The sequence below is a fragment of the Pseudorasbora parva genome, chromosome 3 (genome assembly GCF_024679245.1).
Source record: "Pseudorasbora parva isolate DD20220531a chromosome 3, ASM2467924v1, whole genome shotgun sequence".
Classification (NCBI taxonomy): Eukaryota; Metazoa; Chordata; class Actinopteri; order Cypriniformes; family Gobionidae; genus Pseudorasbora; species Pseudorasbora parva.
This window is the reverse complement of record NC_090174.1, coordinates 31390030-31411486: the sequence shown is the minus strand read 5'-3', so window position 1 is coordinate 31411486 and position 21457 is coordinate 31390030. Positions and strand designations below refer to the sequence as shown.

The following is a 21457-nucleotide window of genomic DNA, read 5'->3' as shown; positions in this document are numbered from 1 at the left end:
CATTGTCCAAATCTATTTTTAATTATATAGATGTCATGCTTTATTATAAAGAATCAATGTGTGTTGGGACGATGCATCGCATACATACTGCAGAGAAGACAACATTCACAGATTAAAATCCTTCAATTGTAGGTAACAAGTATTCAATAATAATGATATTGAAGAAATGGAGTTAGTTAGTTAGTTAGAGGAACTCTGATTCATTCTCAATCCTGTAAAATGATCCACTAAACCATGATGACCCTCTTGACCTTTATGATAGGCAGTTTTTGGTGACCAGCACTAATGGTCTTATTCCCAACATGCTCTCGGACATGGTGGCGACAGGCTGACGAGAACCATCATTTCCGGTAATTAAATTCTCTCCCCCTCAGTAAAACATCTTCCTTCCCCCCATCTTGAGCGACAGTAGAGCAGAAATGAATAAGGGATTCGAGCATGACTAGCTCATGCTAAATAGTTCCTGTTGCTTCCCAGTGGAGAGTCCTGTCTCCGAACCCCTTCGGTGTCAAATTACTGATTTATCTGAATGCGTTGGACCCCCCACAGACCCAGATCAGTGTCTGCAGTAAAGTCCATGAGGATTAGTGGAGTGGAAAAATGGGACCTCAAATGGGATAAATCACTTTTGTTTTTTGATGGTTTAGCTTTAGCATTGAATGCTGAGTAACATAACCTGGGAAGTATATGTACCTAATGTACCTAAAACGATGCATACTGTTGTCTTTAGTAGGCATGATTACTTTATAATTACTAAAAGTTGCTGGAAAGGAAGAAAATCAATGATGATCATATAGCATAGGCACATCACATTTTAAATTATAGTAGTAATTCATGTTAGGTATATGTAACCTCATGGGATGAGACATGATTCAATGTTAAAGCATAGTACATTTAATACAATAAATACACAAAACAAAGCTTTGACAAAACAAACTGATGATAATATACTGTAAATTACCTTTCCATTGGCGATTATGTAAAAAGTGTTTCCTTCTTCTCCCTCCCGGATGATGTAGTCTCCTTTATTATAATACTCCTGATCAGGAAACGGAAGACAAAACTCATTTAGCTATTGATTTTACCATCAAGCCACTGCTGTCATGTTCCCGGAGAGATTCCCCAAGGGAGACAACAGGATGGCCGCCATGTCTGCTTTCACAATTATATAAGAATATATGTCTCCTGCACTAACTGCTTACTTACATACTTCAGATTTCATAAAACCTGTTTCCTCATTAGACGTTAAAGAGATTGTCCACCCAAAAAAGAAAATTCTGTTATCATTTACTCAACCTGTATTAGTTCTGTATTATCGTCTGCTTAACACTAAATAAGATATTTGGGAAAAAATGTCGGTAACCAAAAAATGTATGGGGCCCATTGACTTCCACGGTATTTTTTTTTTCATACAAGTCAATAAAGCTGATCAACTATTTGGTTGCCCATATTCTTCAAAATATCTTCTTTTGTGTTCAACAGAAGAAATATATTCATACAGGTTTAGAACTTGAGGGTAAGTAAATGATGACAAAACTTTCCTTTTGATTGTACAGATGGCATGAAGGTAACACTTCACTGACCATTAAAACAGTTCAGTTCTTTATAATAAATAATAATAACAAAAACATAGCATTTTGGAGCTGGTTTTAATACTCTAGAAGCTGTTTATGTGACTAAAAGTTATGTTGTTTGGTTAATTTGGTAGCCTAGAGCTTGATAACTCCCCATTAGTGATTTGCTTACAAATGTTCTATTTACACTGGAATGCAATGATTAACCTGAAATTTGAGATCGAATCTTCTTTGGAATGGTTCAAATAAGATTGACATCTGGGTTTTGCCAAGCTGGATCATTAAACCATTCTAAAACATTGTAGTGGTCCATCAGAGGCATTCCAATACATTCTTTGAGCCTTAATTTCTCTGGTCCATGTTCTCCACTGATCTCAATCCCCAACTGTCTTTCTGACAGAGCTCTGCTGTTTCATTAGAGAAGCTGTAGGCATGCCACGCTCCTCTGAGGGTCTCAAAACATTTGTCTGCTCCTAGCGTCCCGTCTGCATTCCATTCCCCACTGTTTAATGATAGAGTTCCACATTATCTGCATCTTTCAGTCCAAAACATCTGGGCCACTATTGGGTTACATTGCTTCCTTTCCCCTAGAGAGGGGAATATAATCAACTCCATTGGAGTGATTGAATAATGACATTCTCCCATTCAACCCCAGGGGCTGACAATCGAGAAGAATGCCCTTGATGTTTTTTCAGCATGGAAGATCATGAGGATGCTTATTTGACGTTGAGTTGCAAAAGCCCACACTCTTTTAGAAAATCTCACATTGGCCCCTCATGGAGAAATGGAATAAATCAGTCAGCAGTCTACACTGGCTAATACAAACATCCTTAACAAATCACTCGTCCCCTCGATTGGAGTGAACACTTCATGCAGCCTTAGTCAAATAACTATGGTAACAATATACTGGGCCGAGTGATGAAAGATGCAATATTAACACTGCTTGTCCGAATTTCCCAGTTTGGATTTAGACATCTGAAAATGTATTTTTATTAACTTCTTATACCTCTTAACTTGTATTTTGAATGAGATTGGGGTTTTTTTGTAAAAAGTTTTTACTTACCACCTCTAAGCAGTCCACAATCTTAGTTAGTTTGTCCCCAGGTAGACTAGCAAGAAGGGAAACACTATAAAATAAAATAAATTAAATTAAAAGAGTTAGGAAATTTGTAGGAGACAAGCAATCAAGCATCATTTGATTTTCTAAATGGACCTCTCATTTTTGCCTTTTGTTCATTTGTCTTACTCAAAACATATTGGTTTAAATTTTGATGACTCTCATATGACTAAACTGATACAAACAATTTAGGATTGGCCCTTTGACTCGGATTGAACTGATGGTTATGGAGAATAGTTTTGTTTATTTCATCTAATATAAGATAATATCTCTCAATCCTTTCTTATTAGAATGTCTTCAAGGGCCCTCAAATTGAATTATTGCATTTTCCTCCTTTCATGTTTGCTATTTAAACTGATAGTTATATAAGCAAGGTCACAGAGGTCACTTCAACCAGACCGTGAACTGACCTTCATTATCAATAGCATGGCTAATGCCACCAAAAAATCCTAGCTATGCTTTATTTGTTTGTTTGATCTCCGCAACGTTTCATGCAAAAGCCGCTCTTTGATGTTTTCAGGTCCAGCTAATGCTGGGCTACACATTATGTGGTAGGACACCACAGTAAACAGCAGGGGGATGAACAGTTTGGATTACCTCCTCAGGAAGTTGCGGTATTGCTCGTGTCGAGCCTCGGCAGTCATCCGCATAATGTTGTGAAAGACTTCTCGATCGAGGGCCCATGTTTTCACATTGCTGGCCGCTGTGATCATAACAAAACAGCAGGTAAGGGAAATACCAGGAGCTCCCTCGTTCCTCACTGAATGGTGTCCATTTAAACTTCAATGGCTCAGTGACCAGGAAACAACAGCTGCTTCCAATAGGACCATTAGGAAGTGATTACATTTTATCATGGTGACTTGGTAAAGAACATATTTTAAATATAAAAGTACCTAAAGTGCAAGTGTAAATTAATTTAATCTTTGCAACATTAAAACTCACATTAAAAATTAACCACTGAAAGAATGCACCACACTGATTTATAATTTAACATAATGGGTAACCATGTTTTACTGCACATCAGTGCTTTTTTAAGAGTGGGAATAAAAGTTATTATGAGGGAAGGCATTTGAGAAGGTACATCTGGCCACACAAACAAGCAAACAAAATTACTGACAAGCCAATGAGATTAACACTACAAGACAAAACAATTGTGTTTTAGTTCTCACTGGTGTTTATTTGATTGCCTGTGGCTACATGAGGCCAATCCATGGTCACAGCACGAACAAAACACACAAAGAGCTGTCATGCAGGGACCATTTGTATTTTGTGTAAACCAATTATATATAGAAATTGTCAGAAACAGAACTATACTTATACACATCTAATGTGGGGGATATAGAATGAAGAATGAACAATTGAAATACTGCACCTTTGACCGATGCAGTCCTGGTGCAATTGTACAAGATGGCTAATTCCCCAAAGGTGGTCCAGACTGCTATTGATGTGAGATATTTGTTGTGCTGATAGACATCCAGCTTACCATCTGTAAGAGGAAACAATACTTTAACACAAATTGTTTAGTTTTTTTGCAACAAACTGTTTGCATTCTGATTGAATTTTTATAATGGCAGTAACTAATGACATATGCATAGATTTTCTCATAATTATCTTTATGGTAATTAAGCTTGTCACTGCGGCAGCACCCTTAAAGGTCTTTATACTTTACATAGGCCTACAAGGTGCATAGTAGTATCTTAAAGGGATAGTTCACCAAAAAAAAAAAATATATATATATATATATATATATATATATATATATATATATATTAGGCATGTCACAATACTCAATATAATATAGAACCGTTCGGTACGGCATTCACGGTTCAATACACGCTGGTGAATTGCATTTAATTTATTATTTCCCTGCGTTTGAAATATTCCTCTCAGTTTATTTCGGCTCTGTTTGAGTCTACGCGCTGATTTGAGCAAATATCCAATCATATGCACTAAAGTTAGGCGGTGTTTAGCCGCGTTTTAAAGCCTTACCGGTTAGACATTTCATTTGCGTGCATGGATAACTGGCAAGGCACGGACTGTTCAATGCATGCACTGTTTTGCATTGAACGCGCGCACTGAACGTCTGTCAAACACACGTGATTACTGGACAGTCTTACTGCTCTAATACTGTCAAATACACAAAATACACACAAGGTTAACATATAAACACATTCGGATATGTCTAAAGTGAAAGTAAAATCGCATGCGTCTATATATCAGATGTGAGCAGGTCTTCAATTGACAGCAGCAGCCTAGTGAACCGCTTGTCCTTAAAGGGACAGTTAAACTCTATAATGATGTTAATAAAAAACTTTTTTTAAATGTTAATAAATGTTTTAATTGTAATAAAATATTTAAACCTACATTTATTCATTCAATTTCATACTTAAATGGTACTGCATCTCTCAGCTGCCACTGTAAATCTTTATATATATATTTATTTTATATTATACAATACACTGGGAATGTGTACAAGGGTTTTTTAGGTAAAGTTTTAAGTTTAAGTAAGGGGTTTCAAGTCTTTTAAGTAAAAAAAAGAAAGAGTATTGCAATAAGTATTGAAAAAGAGTATTGCTTTTTCTGTTACTGTCGCCTAAGAATAGAATAGCAAAACAAAAAACGAACCAAACCGAAAAACCTTCTCAAAAAATTAGCATATATGGTAAAGTTCATTATTTTCCATAATGTAATGATAAAAAACTTCAGTTATGCACTTAATACTTGGTTGGGAATCCTTTTGCAGAAATGACTGCTTCAATGCGGCGTGGCATGGAGGCGATCAGCCTGTGGCTCTGCTGAGGTGTTATGGAGGCCCAAGATGCTTCGATAGCGGCCTTAAGCTCATCCAGAGTGTTGGGTCTTGCGTCTCTCAACTTTCTCTTCACAATATCCCACAGATTCTCTATGGGGTTCAGGTCAGGAGAGTTGGCAGGCCAATTGAGCACAGTAATACCATGGTCAGTAAACCATTTACCAGTGGTTTTGGCACTATGAGCAGGTGCCAGGTCGTGCTGAAAAACGAAATCTTCATCTCCATAAAGCTTTTCAGCAGATGGAAGCATGAAGTGCTCCAAAATCTCCTGATAGCTAGCTGCATTGACCCTGCCCTTGATAAAACACAGTGGACCAACACCAGCAGCTGACATGGCACCCCAGACCATCACTGACTGTGGGTACTTGACACTGGACTTCAGACATTTTGGCATTTCCTTCTCCCCAGTCTTCCTCCAGACCCTTGATTTCCGAATGGCATGCAAAATTTGCTTTCATCCGAAAAAAGTACTTTGGACCACTGAGCAACAGTCCAGTGCTGCTTCTCTGTAGCCCAAAAGTGGCTTGACCTGGGGAATGCGGCACCTGTAGCCCATTTCCTGCACACGCCTGTGCACGGTGGCTCACGATGTTTCTACCCCAGACTCAGTCCACTGCTTCCGCAGGTCCCCCAAGGTCTGGAATCGATCCTTCTTCACAATCTTCCTCATGGTCCGGTCACCTCTTCTCGTTGTGCAGTGTTTTTTGCCACACTTTTTCCTTCCCACAGACTTCCCACTGAGGTGCCTTGATACAGCACTCTGGGAACAGCCTATTCATTCAGAAATGTCTTTCTGTGGCTTACCCTCTCTCCTGAGGGTGTCAGTAATGGCATTCTGGACAGCAGTCGGGTCGGCAGTCTTACCCATGATTGCGGTTTTGAGTAATGAACCAGGCTGGGAGTTTTTAAAAGCCTCAGGAATCTTTTGCAGGTGTTTAGAGTTAATTAGTTGATTCAGATGATTAGGTTAATAGTTCGTTTAGAGAACCTTTTCATGATATGCTAATTTTTTTAGATATGCTAATTTTGTATGCTGTATGCTGTTTTGTGAGCTGAATGCCAAAATCATCAGTATTAAAACAATAAGACCTGAAATACTTCAGTTGGTGTGCAATGAATCTAAAATATATGACATTTAAATGTTTATCATTACATTATTTTATCATATATGCTATTTTTTTGAGAAGGAGCTGTATATATATATATATATACATTTTTGGGTGAACTATCCATTTAAAGCCCCAGTGAACCAGAAGTAGCAATTGAGTTTTCTTCAGTGCTATGTATTTCCAAGTGAAATGGAATATTGAACAGGGGAGGGTTTTACTTTAGCGCTCCTCCTCTCCATCTCTCGCTCATAGCAGACAAACAGTTGGAGGGGAGTGGCTACGTATTTTCAAACCTAAGCCGTCAAACTGACATCATCTGAGAAAGAACGCCTTTTCCAGACTGAAAGTTCATATTCAGATTTTGATTAAAGATTACTGCAACAAACTATTTTTTTTCTGTGTATTAACTTGCACAGATTAATTGTTCACCCTAAGACCTTTAACGTGATAATAAAGTAAAAAGGGTCAATTTTGATTTTATGAGGACTTTAAGGGTACACACTATTTCTCTAAGGTAATCTAATAATATGCATATTTTAGGGGTATAAGGTACAAAGTTTTAAGGGTACTGCCCTAGGGAAAAGTTGTTGCCTCAAAAAAGTAACATTTTTAATGTTTTCTGACAGTATAACCAGTGTGATTAATAGTACAATCAATTACTTGATTCATACCTGCAAGCACAAACAAGTGGTTTCCTGGCTCTCCTTGTTTTATGACATATTCCCCCTGCTGGTAGGTCCGCTCATACATGCATTCCACCATGTCTTTGACCTGTTGCACTTCCAGTCTCCTCAGGTACTGGTTCTTATTCAAAGCATCCGTGAGGAGCTTCTTTACACTGTTAAAGATATTAGTCTGGGATACATTATTTCTTATACAGTTGCACATAAAAAAGCCATGATATCTAAATGACAAGAATTGAAAAGGGGGGTTAAAAGATTACAACACCTACATAGCATATCTCCCACTCAAATGAACTGATCCGCATTATGCCATGCTAGAGCCAAACTCAATCTTGATCACACTAATCATAATTAAAAAATGATGTTTCTTTCCAAACAAAATTATTATGAACATGCAAAAAAAGTCTGGGAGATTGTTAGCATATCAGATAAAAAAGAATCATGCTGAGAGAACAATTAAATCTCTAAAGAGGTCAGATGTATCACTACATATGATCCTGCACAAATATCAAAGAATGGCTTCAGATATCTAGGCATTTTCATCACAGCTTCACTTGACGATCTTATGAATAATAATTATACTCCTCTTATAGTAGGAAAAACCAAGGTTAATTTGAAAACCTAGTGTTTACTTCCGATTTCGTTTCTAGGGAGAATAACTGTAATAAAAATGAATATCCTTCCCAAGCTTTTATATTTATTTCAATCTATACCTAGTTATTTAGCAAGTTCATTTTTCAAAGACTTTAATAAACACCTTTCAAAGTTTATTTGGAATAACAAAATGCCTCGGATCAAAATGTCCAAATTAATGAAGCCAAAGGACAAGGGTGGGATTGCCTTGCCAAATTTCCAGTTATATTATAGGGAAGCCCAGATAAAAAATATGATTAGTTGGTGCAGTGAGAGGACCAATTCTATCTGGTATAATATGGAAGCAGAAGCTTGCTCTCCATTATTGATTAGATTTCTACCATTTGTTAAGAACTACACAAAGCTTAAAAATATTTCGGGACATTATACCATATTAAAGGGGGGGTGAAACACTCAGTTTCAGTCAATCTCATGTCAATCTTGAGTACCTATAGAGTAGTATTGCATCCTTCATATCTCCGAAAAGTCTTTAGTTTTATTATATTTATAAAAGAAATATAGGCTGTACCGAGTCTTTCCGGAAAAAAACGAGCGCCTGGAGGCGTATCGAGTGGGTGGAGCTAAAGAATGACGATCGCGAACAAAGCGGTGACGTCCTCAAGCGTGGAGAAACCCATCGCTATCTCAGCTAATACAGATAATGATCCAGAATCAAATCTGAGGCAGAAATAAATTGAACAGGAGAAACAGCAACAGCAGGACGTCCGTCTCTGTGGTATGGACTGTATTTAGTGGCCTGTCAACATTTGTATGTCTTTACTTGCAGTTTATGAGGACATGATTCGGTTTATGGACTATTGTATGCGACTAAACCTTAGCAGTAGCAAGCAAAACGGTTTTGCACGTTAGACTAGTGTAACGTTATACAGAACAACAATGGAGTAACCGTTAGCGCATTTGAATGCCGAAGCACGCGATCGTGACGTTTACTGATGTTTACTCATGCGACGGTAGCCAATAGCACAGACATTTGAAGCAGTTTTACTCACCGGCTGCTTCCAAAGCACGACCGAACGTTTATTGCTGGGACCGCTCTGTCAAAAACACACTTCTTTGGTATGATTTGGTGAAGTCCTGTGACAGCAGTGGCGTGGAAATCCACTTTGCGATGCGACTGAAGCGATGTTGTGAAGCTTTCCGTCATTTCTGCGTTCAAATCGGTTCAAATGCAGCGCTGCCTTCCCGGAATGCTGTGCTGAAGCGTTGAAGTCGCTTGACATCACTCATAGGAATAAAGTGGAGCGCGGCACGGACTATAACCGACATAAGTGTTCACGGACGAGTGGATCTGCAGCTGAGAGAGTGTTTATGGGCATGCATTTTCTCTCTCGCTCTAGTCACGCGCACACACCCTACCGGGAGAAGAGCCGTACGGCCCATACAAGGATCTTCCGTTCTATTAATGTCAAGCTGAGCCATACTCGAAAAAAAACTCTCCGAAACTTGTGAGAAACCAGAAGGATTATTTTTGACACAGAAATACTCCATCAAAGGAGAATTAAGAGTGGTCATAACAGTGATTAAAGATCTGTTTACTGAATCCAGTCTGCTTAAAGGGATCCATTTTAAGGGCGTATGACATCTTGTCTAGCAATACCTCTGCCTTACTGGGACTGAAGGGTGTCTGGGAGAAAGACATTGGTCAAACCATCGAAGAGAATGACTGGGCTGCTGTGTGCGATAATGTGTACCCTAAATGTACCTCCCTTGGGATCCATGAGCTCAATTTCAAATTGTTTAATAGGATATATCTTACACCGATATATGCGTATTAAGAAGATGTTTATCAATGCTTCAGGCCAGTGCTTAAAGTGTAATAAAGATAAAGGTACATTCATGCATTGTTTTTGGTATTGTGATGAAATGTTGTCATACTAGAAATAAAGTACATAGTGTAATGGAAGATCTTCTTGGACTACACTTTGATATGACCCCAGCCTTATACTTATTGAATCTCAACGCAAATAGCTTGTTTAAAAAAGATGCAATAACAACTATTTGTTGTCTTGGTATACTTAGCTAAAAAATGGATTTTGCTACTTTGGTCTGCATCACAGGCTCCATCTCTTAAAATGTGGACATCACAGATCGCTACATGGTTACCACTTGAAAAGCTTACCTACGACAAACATCAAAAATCCAATAAATTTTGGCTGATATGGTCCCCCCTATGGGAATATATAAAGGAACTCCATTAACGTGTATGTCAGACTGCTGTTTATCTCTGTTAATTCCCTTTGATTTATTTTTATTTTTATTTTTTTCTAAATTAATGTAACTGTTTATCTGTGGCTGTTGTTTGATTTACTATTATTTATTTATTTATTATTATTATTTATTTATTTATTTATTTATTTATTTGTTTGTTTGTTTGTTTGTTTGTTTATTTATTTATTTATTTATTTATTTTTACTTCCTGTCTTTTTAGGTTTTGTATATTCTGTAACATGAATAGAACTGTATATTATGTGTTGCAAAGGTGTTAATGTCAATTTTCTACTGTGGTGGGCAGACAATAAAAAATGTTTTAAAGATGAAGATGTCTAATTTGTGATAATAATAATAATAATAATAATAATAATAATAATAATAATAATAATAATAATAATAAATATAGCTGCAAGCAGCAATTCCGGGGCCAAGCGCAAAGAAGAAAATGAGGCATGCCAGCATGGCTGGAAGTGACCAGCTGCAAAAATGCACAGTTTGGTGTCAATATGTCAAAACATTGCAGAGATACAACCTTAAGAGTCATTTTGGCATCATGCCTCAGCGCAAAGAAGAAAATGAGACATGCCAGCATGGCTGGGAGTGACCAGCTGCAAAAATGAACCATTAAAGACCTATTAACATAAGCTGAAGCAAAAAAGACATACAATTATACATAAAGTTAAAAATTAATAATGTATCACGTTTTACCTATAGGTGGCGCTGTGACCAAATGAATGTGGTGTGGTCAGGGTGAGGTGACAATGACACATGCACAGTTTGCTGTCAATATGTCAAAACATTGCAGAGATACAACCTTAAGAGTCATTTTGGCATCATGCCTCAGCTTCGTCGCTGTGTTAAACAAAAACTATTTAATCTATTGATGTGAAATCAATAACTTTGTGTCGGGATGGGCTGAAGATGATACGAGTCAATTTTGGTGAAAATCGGACAAACGGCCTAGGAGGAGTTTGAAAAAGTAGGTTTTTAACTTATAACAAGATGGAGGAGAGGACGTTTTACCAAATATGGCAAAATTGATATCTATGTTCTCAGCAGTAGCCAAGGAATGTATTATGACCAGTTTCATCATAATAGGTTAATTTATTCAAAAGTTATTAGCCTTAGTGTAAATTTTGTTATACATTTTGACCACAAGGTGGCACTGCCCCGAAACTTTTTGAGCACCTTCAGGGCATGGTGCAGAAGACACATAACAAGTTGCGTAACGATATGCTAATGCATTCGTAAAATACAGCATTTTTAGACAAAATTTAAAATGGCCGACGCCCAAAATGGGTGATACGGGATAATTGGATATTTATCGACTCGGCATGATGTCCCGAATCTAACAAGACCACTTTTATGATTTTTGGAAAAACCCATCAGAAGTTATAAGCCAAAATAGGCATTTTTTGTATCTCCGGACCAGTAGGTGGCACTGCACTGAAATGCTGCAGATCACTTCAAGTCATGCTCGTGAGGACATGTACCAAGTTTGGGTTGAATACGATAAAGCATTGCAGAGATACAGCCTTAAGAATATTTTTGCAACTGCTACGTAAAATTTGTTTGCGCATTTATCAAAAACGATTCGACTAATCAACTTGATTTTAATAACTTTTTGTTGGCATGGTCTGAAGATGATCTGGATCAATTTTCGTGAAAATCAGAGCAACGGCCTAGGAGGAGTTCGAAAAAGTAGCTTTTTTGAAAAATTCAAAATGGCGGGAAAATTTTCATGACGGAAAATGACGTCATAGGGTGCAATCGAATCGGCTTGAGCCAAGGAATCAAGGGAAAAAAAAATTTTGTTTCTAGCCCTTATGGTTCAAAAGTTATTAGCATAAACATAAGTGCAACTTTGGACAGACGGTGGCGCTAGAGGGATTGAATTGGAGACTTTAAAATTTGCTATATTGACAGATGGGACTGTCCTCTATCTGTGTGCCAAATTTCACAACTTTTTACCATACGGTTCTATGGGCTGCCATAGACTCAAGAGCGGAAGAAGAATAATAATAAATATAGCTGCAAGCAGCCATTATCGGGGCCAAGCGCAAAGAAGAAGACAAGACATGCCAGCATGGCTGGAAGTCTCAAGCCAACTGCAACAATGAGCCATTAAGGACCTATTAAGTTGATTTTAGGCAAAATAGCAGTCAAATTTTAAATACAGTCAATAATAATGGTTTAATGGTTTATCACTTTCGACCAATAGGTGTCACTGTTACGAAACTGATGTGGTTTAGTCAGATTGAGATGACAATGACACATGCAAAGTTTGGTGTCAATATGTCAAAGCATTGCAGAGATACAGCCTCAAGAGTAATTTTTGCATCATGGCTCAACTCTGTTGCAGTGGTATATGAAAACTGTTTTGTCTATCAATCCGAAATCCATAAGTATTTGTCAGCATGGTCTGAAGACGATACGGATCAATTTTGGTGAAAATCGGACAAACGGTCTAGGATGAGTTTGAAAAAGTAGGTTTTTAACAAATAACAAGACGGAGGACAGATAGGTTTGCAAAATATGGCACAATTGGTATCCATGTTCTCGGCATGAGCCATTGACTGTATTATGACCAGTTTCATTACAATGGGTTAATTTAATCAAAAGTTATTCGCATTTCTGTACATTTTATTACAACTTTTGACCACAAGGTGGCGCTACCCCGAAACTTTTTGAGTATCTTCAGGACATGGAGCGGAAGACACATACCGAGTTTTGTAACGATACGCTAATGCATTCGTAAATTATAGCATTAGCATTTTAAACCATAATACTGCATTGAAGTCAATGGGAATTTCATGTTTTGTTTTATTATAGCGCCACCAAGAGGCACAATCCCACCAATTTTTTTATGTGTCCTCATAGTGAGCCCATACATATGTGTGTCAAGTTTGGTGAAAATATCTCATTTTGTTTTGGAGTTATAGACATTTATATGAAAAAACACGTAAAAAAGGACTGACACCTGACTTTGATTGGATTTTACTACCCCTTACTATCAATATTTTGAGATTTGGGCATTAGTGTATAGCTATCGACCTATGTTTCCGAACTTCTGAGGCTGGTTTCGTCTCGATCGGACTAGCGGTTTCGAAGATATCAGCAAATGTTTTTTAAGCACTAAATTACAACTCTGCGCAAACCATATGCCGAAACCTGGCAAGTCTGGTATCGTTGGAGTCGGCAAGGATTCAGGAGACCAAAAAACACACTCCCATCAAAATATGTCAACCACACCCAAAGTTATAAGCGTTTGAAAAAAAAAATTCTCCACTAGGTGGCGCTGTTTCGAAACTTCTCAGGCTACTTCAGGGCATCGTGGTGATGACCCATACCAAGTTTCATAACAATCTGTTCATGCGTTCATAAAATACAGCATTTTTGCACATAATTCAAAATGGCCGACATCCAAAATGGCCGACATGGTAAAATTGGATATCAGTCGACTCGGCATGACGCCCTGAATCTAATGAGACCAATTTTATGATTTTTGGATAAACGGTTCAGAAGTTATAAGCCAAAATAGGCATTTTTCGTATCTCCGGACAGGTAGGTGGCGCTGCGCCGAAACGCTGCATGTTGCTTCAAGTCATGCTTGTGATGACATGTACCAAGGTTGGTTTGAATACGATAAAGCGTTGCGGAGATATAGCCTTTAGTGTGTTTTTGCAACCTCCACGTAAAATTTGTTTGTGCGTTTATTGAAAACGATTGGACGAATCCACTTGAATTCCATAACTTTTTGTCAACATGCTCTGAAGATGATCTGTTTCAATTTTCGTGAAAATCGGAGCAACGGCCTAGGAGGAGTTCGAAAAAGTAGGTTTTTCAGAAAATTCAAAATGGCGGGAAAATTTGCATACCGGAAAATGACATCATAGGGTGAAATCGAATCGGCTTGAGCCAAGGAATCCGATGAAAAAAGAATTTTGTTTCTAGCCCTTAGGGGTCAAAAGTTATAAGCATAAATATGAGTGAAACTTTGGACAGGTGGTGGCGCTAGAGGGATTGAGTTAGAGGCACCAAATTTGCTATAGTGACAGCTCAGACTGGCCTCTATGAGTGTGCCAAATTTCACAACTTTTTACCATACGGTTCTATGGGCTGCCAGAGACTCCTATGGCGGAAGAAGAAGAAGCAGAATAATAATAATAGGAACACTAACGATTTCAATAGGTGCCTCCGCACCTTCGGTGCTTGGCCCCTAAATATAGCTGCAAGCAGCCATTATCGGGGCCAAGCGCAAAGAAGAAGACAAGACATGCCAGCATGGCTGGAAGTCTCAAGCCAACTGCAACAATGAGCCATTAAGGACCTATTAAGTTGATTTTAGGCAAAATAGCAGTCAAATTTTAAATACAGTCTATAATAATGGTTTAATGGTTTATCACTTTCGACCAATAGGTGTCACTGTTACGAAACTGATGTGGTTTAGTCAGATTGAGATGACAATGACACATGCAAAGTTTGGTGTCAATATGTCAAAGCATTGCAGAGATACAGCCTCAAGAGTAATTTTTGCATCATGGCTCAACTCTGTTGCAGTGGTATATGAAAACTGTTTTGTCTATCAATCCGAAATCCATAACTATTTGTCAGCATGGTCTGAAGACGATACGGATCAATTTTGGTGAAAATCGGACAAACGGTCTAGGATGAGTTTGAAAAAGTAGGTTTTTAACAAATAACAAGACGGAGGACAGATAGGTTTGCAAAATATGGCACAATTGGTATCCATGTTCTCGGCATGAGCCATTGACTGTATTATGACCAGTTTCATTACAATGGGTTAATTTAATCAAAAGTTATTCGCATTTCTGTACATTTTATTACAACTTTTGACCACAAGGTGGCGCTACCCCGAAACTTTTTGAGTATCTTCAGGACATGGAGCGGAAGACACATACCGAGTTTTGTAACGATACGCTAATGCATTCTTAAATTATAGCATTAGCATTTTAAACCATAATACTGCATTGAAGTCAATGGGAATTTCATGTTTTGTTTTATTATAGCGCCACCAAGAGGCACAATCCCACCAATTTTTTTATGTGTCCTCATAGTGAGCCCATACATATGTGTGTCAAGTTTGGTGAAAATATCTCATTTTGTTTTGGAGTTATAGACATTTATATGAAAAAACACGTAAAAAAGGACTGACACCTGACTTTGATTGGATTTTACTACCCCTTACTATCAATATTTTGAGATTTGGGCATTAGCGTATAGCTATCGACCTATGTTTCCGAACTTCTGAGGCTGGTTTCGTCTCGATCGGACTAGCGGTTTCGAAGATATCAGCAAATGTTTTTTAAGCACTAAATTACAACTCTGCGCAAACCATATGCCGAAACCTGGCAAGTCTGGTATCGTTGGAGTCGGCAAGGATTCAGGAGACCAAAAAACACACTCCCATCAAAATATGTCAACCACACCCAAAGTTATAAGCGTTTGAAAAAAAAAATTCTCCACTAGGTGGCGCTGTTTCGAAACTTCTCAGGCTACTTCAGGGCATCGTGGTGATGACCCATACCAAGTTTCATAACAATCTGTTCATGCGTTCATAAAATACAGCATTTTTGCACATAATTCAAAATGGCCGACATCCAAAATGGCCGACATGGTAAAATTGGATATCAGTCGACTCGGCATGACGCCCTGAATCTAATGAGACCAATTTTATGATTTTTGGATAAACGGTTCAGAAGTTATAAGCCAAAATAGGCATTTTTCGTATCTCCGGACAGGTAGGTGGCGCTGCGCCGAAACGCTGCATGTTGCTTCAAGTCATACTTGTGATGACATGTACCAAGGTTGGTTTGAATACGATAAAGCGTTGCGGAGATATAGCCTTTAGTGTGTTTTTGCAACCTCCACGTAAAATTTGTTTGTGCGTTTATTGAAAACGATTGGACGAATCAACTTGAATTCCATAACTTTTTGTCAACATGCTCTGAAGATGATCTGTTTCAATTTTCGTGAAAATCGGAGCAACGGCCTAGGAGGAGTTCGAAAAAGTAGGTTTTTCAGAAAATTCAAAATGGCGGGAAAATTTGCATACCGGAAAATGACATCATAGGGTGAAATCGAATCGGCTTGAGCCAAGGAATCCGATGAAAAAAGAATTTTGTTTCTAGCCCTTAGGGGTCAAAAGTTATAAGCATAAATATGAGTGAAACTTTGGACAGGTGGTGGCGCTAGAGGGATTGAGTTAGAGGCACCAAATTTGCTATAGTGACAGCTCAGACTGGCCTCTATGAGTGTGCCAAATTTCACAACTTTTTACCATACGGTTCTATGGGCTGCCAGAGACTCCTATGGCGGAAGAAAAAGAAGAAGAAGAAGAAGAAGAAGAAGCAGAATAATAAATATAGCTGCAAGCAGCCATTATCGGGGCCAAGCGCAAAGAAGAAGACAAGACATGCCAGCATGGCTGGAAGTCTCAAGCCAACTGCAACAATGAGCCATTAAGGACCTATTAAGTTGATTTTAGGCAAAATAGCAGTCAAATTTTAAATACAGTCAATAATAATGGTTTAATGGTTTATCACTTTCGACCAATAGGTGTCACTGTTACGAAACTGATGTGGTTTAGTCAGATTGAGATGACAATGACACATGCAAAGTTTGGTGTCAATATGTCAAAGCATTGCAGAGATACAGCCTCAAGAGTAATTTTTGCATCATGGCTCAACTCTGTTGCAGTGGTATATGAAAACTGTTTTGTCTATCAATCCGAAATCCATAAGTATTTGTCAGCATGGTCTGAAGACGATACGGATCAATTTTGGTGAAAATCGGACAAACGGTCTAGGATGAGTTTGAAAAAGTAGATTTTTAACAAATAACAAGATGGAGCACAGATATGTTTGCAAAATATGGCAAAATTGGTATCTATCTTCTCGGCATGAGCCAATGAATGTATTATGACCAGTCTCATTACAATAGGCTAATTTAATCAAAAGTTATTAGCATTTTTGTACATTTTATTACAACTTTTGACCACAAGGTGGCGCTGCCCCGAAACTTTTTGAATATCTTCGGGACATAGAGCGGAAGACACATACCGAGTTTTGTAATGATACACTAGTGCATTCTTAAATTATAGCATTAGCATTTTAAACCGTAATACTGCATTGAAGTCAATGGGAATTTCATGTTTTGTTTTATTATAGCGCCACCAAGAGGCACAATCCCACCAATTTTTTTATGTGTCCTCGTAGTGAGCCCATACATATGTGTGTCAAGTTTGGTGAAAATATTTCATTTTGTTTTGGAGTTATAGACATTTATATGAAAAAACACGTAAAAAATGACTGACACCTGACTTTGATTGGATTTTACTACCCCTTACTATCAATATTTTGAGATTTGGGCATTAGCATATAGCTATCGACCTATGTTTCCGAACTTCTGAGGCTGGTTTCGTCTCGATCGGACTAGCGGTTTCGAAGATATCAGCAAATGTTTTTTAAGCACTAAATTACAACTCTGCGCAAACCATATGCCGAAACCTGGCAAGTCTGGTATCGTTGGAGTCGGCAAGGATTCAGGAGACCAAAAAACACACTCCCATCAAAATATGTCAACCACACCCAAAGTTATAAGCGTTTGAAAAAAAAAATTCTCCACTAGGTGGCGCTGTTTCGAAACTTCTCAGGCTACTTCAGGGCATCGTGGTGATGACCCATACCAAGTTTCATAACAATCTGTTCATGCGTTCATAAAATACAGCATTTTTGCACATAATTCAAAATGGCCGACATCCAAAATGGCCGACATGGTAAAATTGGATATCAGTCGACTCGGCATGACGCCCTGAATCTAATGAGACCAATTTTATGATTTTTGGATAAACGGTTCAGAAGTTATAAGCCAAAATAGGCATTTTTCGTATCTCCGGACAGGTAGGTGGCGCTGCGCCGAAACGCTGCATGTTGCTTCAAGTCATGCTTGTGATGACATGTACCAAGGTTGGTTTGAATACGATAAAGCGTTGCGGAGATATAGCCTTTAGTGTGTTTTTGCAACCTCTACGTAAAATTTGTTTGTGCGTTTATTGAAAACGATTGGACGAATCAACTTGAATTCCATAACTTTTTGTCAACATGCTCTGAAGATGATCTGTTTCAATTTTCGTGAAAATCGGAGCAACGGCCTAGGAGGAGTTCGAAAAAGTAGGTTTTTCAGAAAATTCAAAATGGCGGGAAAATTTGCATACCGGAAAATGACATCATAGGGTGAAATCGAATCGGCTTGAGCCAAGGAATCCGATGAAAAAAGAATTTTGTTTCTAGCCCTTAGGGGTCAAAAGTTATAAGCATAAATATGAGTGAAACTTTGGACAGGTGGTGGCGCTAGAGGGATTGAGTTAGAGGCACCAAATTTGCTATAGTGACAGCTCAGACTGGCCTCTATGAGTGTGCCAAATTTCACAACTTTTTACCATACGGTTCTATGGGCTGCCAGAGACTCCTATGGCGGAAGAAGAAGAAGAAGAAGAAGAAGAAGAAGAAGAAGCAGAATAATAATAATAGGAACACTAACAATTTCAATAGGTGCCTCCGCACCTTCGGTGCTTGGCCCCTAATAATAGGAACACTAACAATTTCAATAGGTGCCTCCGCACCTTCGGTGCTTGGCCCCTAATAATAATAAATATAGCTGCAAGCAGCCATTATCGGGGCCAAGCGCAAAGAAGAAGACAAGACATGCCAGCATGGCTGGAAGTCTCAAGCCAACTGCAACAATGAGCCATTAAGGACCTATTAAGTTGATTTTAGGCAAAATAGCAGTCAAATTTTAAATACAGTCAATAATAATGGTTTAATGGTTTATCACTTTCGACCAATAGGTGTCACTGTTACGAAACTGATGTGGTTTAGTCAGATTGAGATGACAATGACACATGCAAAGTTTGGTGTCAATATGTCAAAGCATTGCAGAGATACAGCCTCAAGAGTAATTTTTGCATCATGGCTCAACTCTGTTGCAGTGGTATATGAAAACTGTTTTGTCTATCAATCCGAAATCCATAAGTATTTGTCAGCATGGTCTGAAGACGATACGGATCAATTTTGGTGAAAATCGGACAAACGGTCTAGGATGAGTTTGAAAAAGTAGATTTTTAACAAATAACAAGATGGAGCACAGATATGTTTGCAAAATATGGCAAAATTGGTATCTATCTTCTCGGCATGAGCCAATGAATGTATTATGACCAGTCTCATTACAATAGGCTAATTTAATCAAAAGTTATTAGCATTTTTGTACATTTTATTACAACTTTTGACCACAAGGTGGCGCTGCCCCGAAACTTTTTGAATATCTTCGGGACATAGAGCGGAAGACACATACCGAGTTTTGTAATGATACACTAGTGCATTCTTAAATTATAGCATTAGCATTTTAAACCGTAATACTGCATTGAAGTCAATGGGAATTTCATGTTTTGTTTTATTATAGCGCCACCAAGAGGCACAATCCCACCAATTTTTTTATGTGTCCTCGTAGTGAGCCCATACATATGTGTGTCAAGTTTGGTGAAAATATTTCATTTTGTTTTGGAGTTATAGACATTTATATGAAAAAACACGTAAAAAATGACTGACACCTGACTTTGATTGGATTTTACTACCCCTTACTATCAATATTTTGAGATTTGGGCATTAGCGTATAGCTATCGACCTATGTTTCCGAACTTCTGAGGCTGGTTTCGTCTCGATCGGACTAGCGGTTTCGAAGATATCAGCAAATGTTTTTTAAGCACTAAATTACAACTCTGCGCAAACCATATGCCGAAACCTGGCAAGTCTGGTATCGTTGGAGTTGGCAAGGATTCAGGAGACCAAAAAACACACTCCCATCAAAATATGTCAACCACACCCAAAGTTATAAGCGTTTGAAAAAAAAAATTCTCCACTAGGTGGCGCTGTTTCGAAACTTCTCAGGCTACTTCAGGGCATCGTGGTGATGACCCATACCAAGTTTCATAACAATCCGTTCATGCGTTCATAAAATACAGCATTTTTGCACATAATTCAAAATGGCCGACATCCAAAATGGCCGACATGGTAAAATTGGATATCAGTCGACTCGGCATGACGCCCTGAATCTAATGAGACCAATTTTATGATTTTTGGATAAACGGTTCAGAAGTTATAAGCCAAAATAGGCATTTTTCGTATCTCCGGACAGGTAGGTGGCGCTGCGCCGAAACGCTGCATGTTGCTTCAAGTCATGCTTGTGATGACATGTACCAAGGTTGGTTTGAATACGATAAAGCGTTGCGGAGATATAGCCTTTAGTGTGTTTTTGCAACCTCCACGTAAAATTTGTTTGTGCGTTTATTGAAAACGATTGGACGAATCAACTTGAATTCCATAACTTTTTGTCAACATGCTCTGAAGATGATCTGTTTCAATTTTCGTGAAAATCGGAGCAACGGCCTAGGAGGAGTTCGAAAAAGTAGGTTTTTCAGAAAATTCAAAATGGCGGGAAAATTTGCATACCGGAAAATGACATCATAGGGTGAAATCGAATCGGCTTGAGCCAAGGAATCCGATGAAAAAAGAATTTTGTTTCTAGCCCTTAGGGGTCAAAAGTTATAAGCATAAATATGAGTGAAACTTTGGACAGGTGGTGGCGCTAGAGGGATTGAGTTAGAGGCACCAAATTTGCTATAGTGACAGCTCAGACTGGCCTCTATGAGTGTGCCAAATTTCACAACTTTTTACCATACGGTTCTATGGGCTGCCAGAGACTCCTATGGCGGAAGAAGAAAAAGAAGAAGAAGAAGAAGAAGAAGCAGAATAATAATAATAGGAACACTAACGATTTCAATAGGTGCCTCCGCACCTTCGGTGCTTGGCCCCTAATAATAATAATAATAATAATAGGAACGGCTACGGTTACAATAGGTGCCTCCGCACCTTCGGTGCTTGGCCCCTAAATATAGCTGCAAGCAGCCATTATCGGGGCCAAGCGCAAAGAAGAAGACAAGACATGCCAGCATGGCTGGAAGTCTCAAGCCAACTGCAACAATGAGCCATTAAGGACCTATTAAGTTGATTTTAGGCAAAATAGCAGTCAAATTTTAAATACAGTCAATAATAATGGTTTAATGGTTTATCACTTTCGACCAATAGGTGTCACTGTTACGAAACTGATGTGGTTTAGTCAGATTGAGATGACAATGACACATGCAAAGTTTGGTGTCAATATGTCAAAGCATTGCAGAGATACAGCCTCAAGAGTAATTTTTGCATCATGGCTCAACTCTG

The 21457-nt window shown here is 38.4% G+C and overlaps 1 protein-coding gene across 1 annotated transcript in view; it reads right to left on the bottom strand.

Moving 5' to 3' along the window:
• The window catches only part of prkg2 (protein kinase cGMP-dependent 2), a 48957-nt gene that overhangs the window by 7288 nt on the left and 20212 nt on the right, over positions 1-21457 (bottom strand). Inside the window, exons 3-7 of the mRNA XM_067438421.1 lie at positions 7284-7450; positions 4064-4177; positions 3289-3394; positions 2638-2701; positions 962-1039 (exon numbers count right to left, since the gene is read on the bottom strand). Coding sequence (XP_067294522.1) covers positions 962-1039; positions 2638-2701; positions 3289-3394; positions 4064-4177; positions 7284-7450 — 529 coding nt within the window. The remainder of the gene's footprint in view (positions 1-961; positions 1040-2637; positions 2702-3288; positions 3395-4063; positions 4178-7283; positions 7451-21457) is intronic.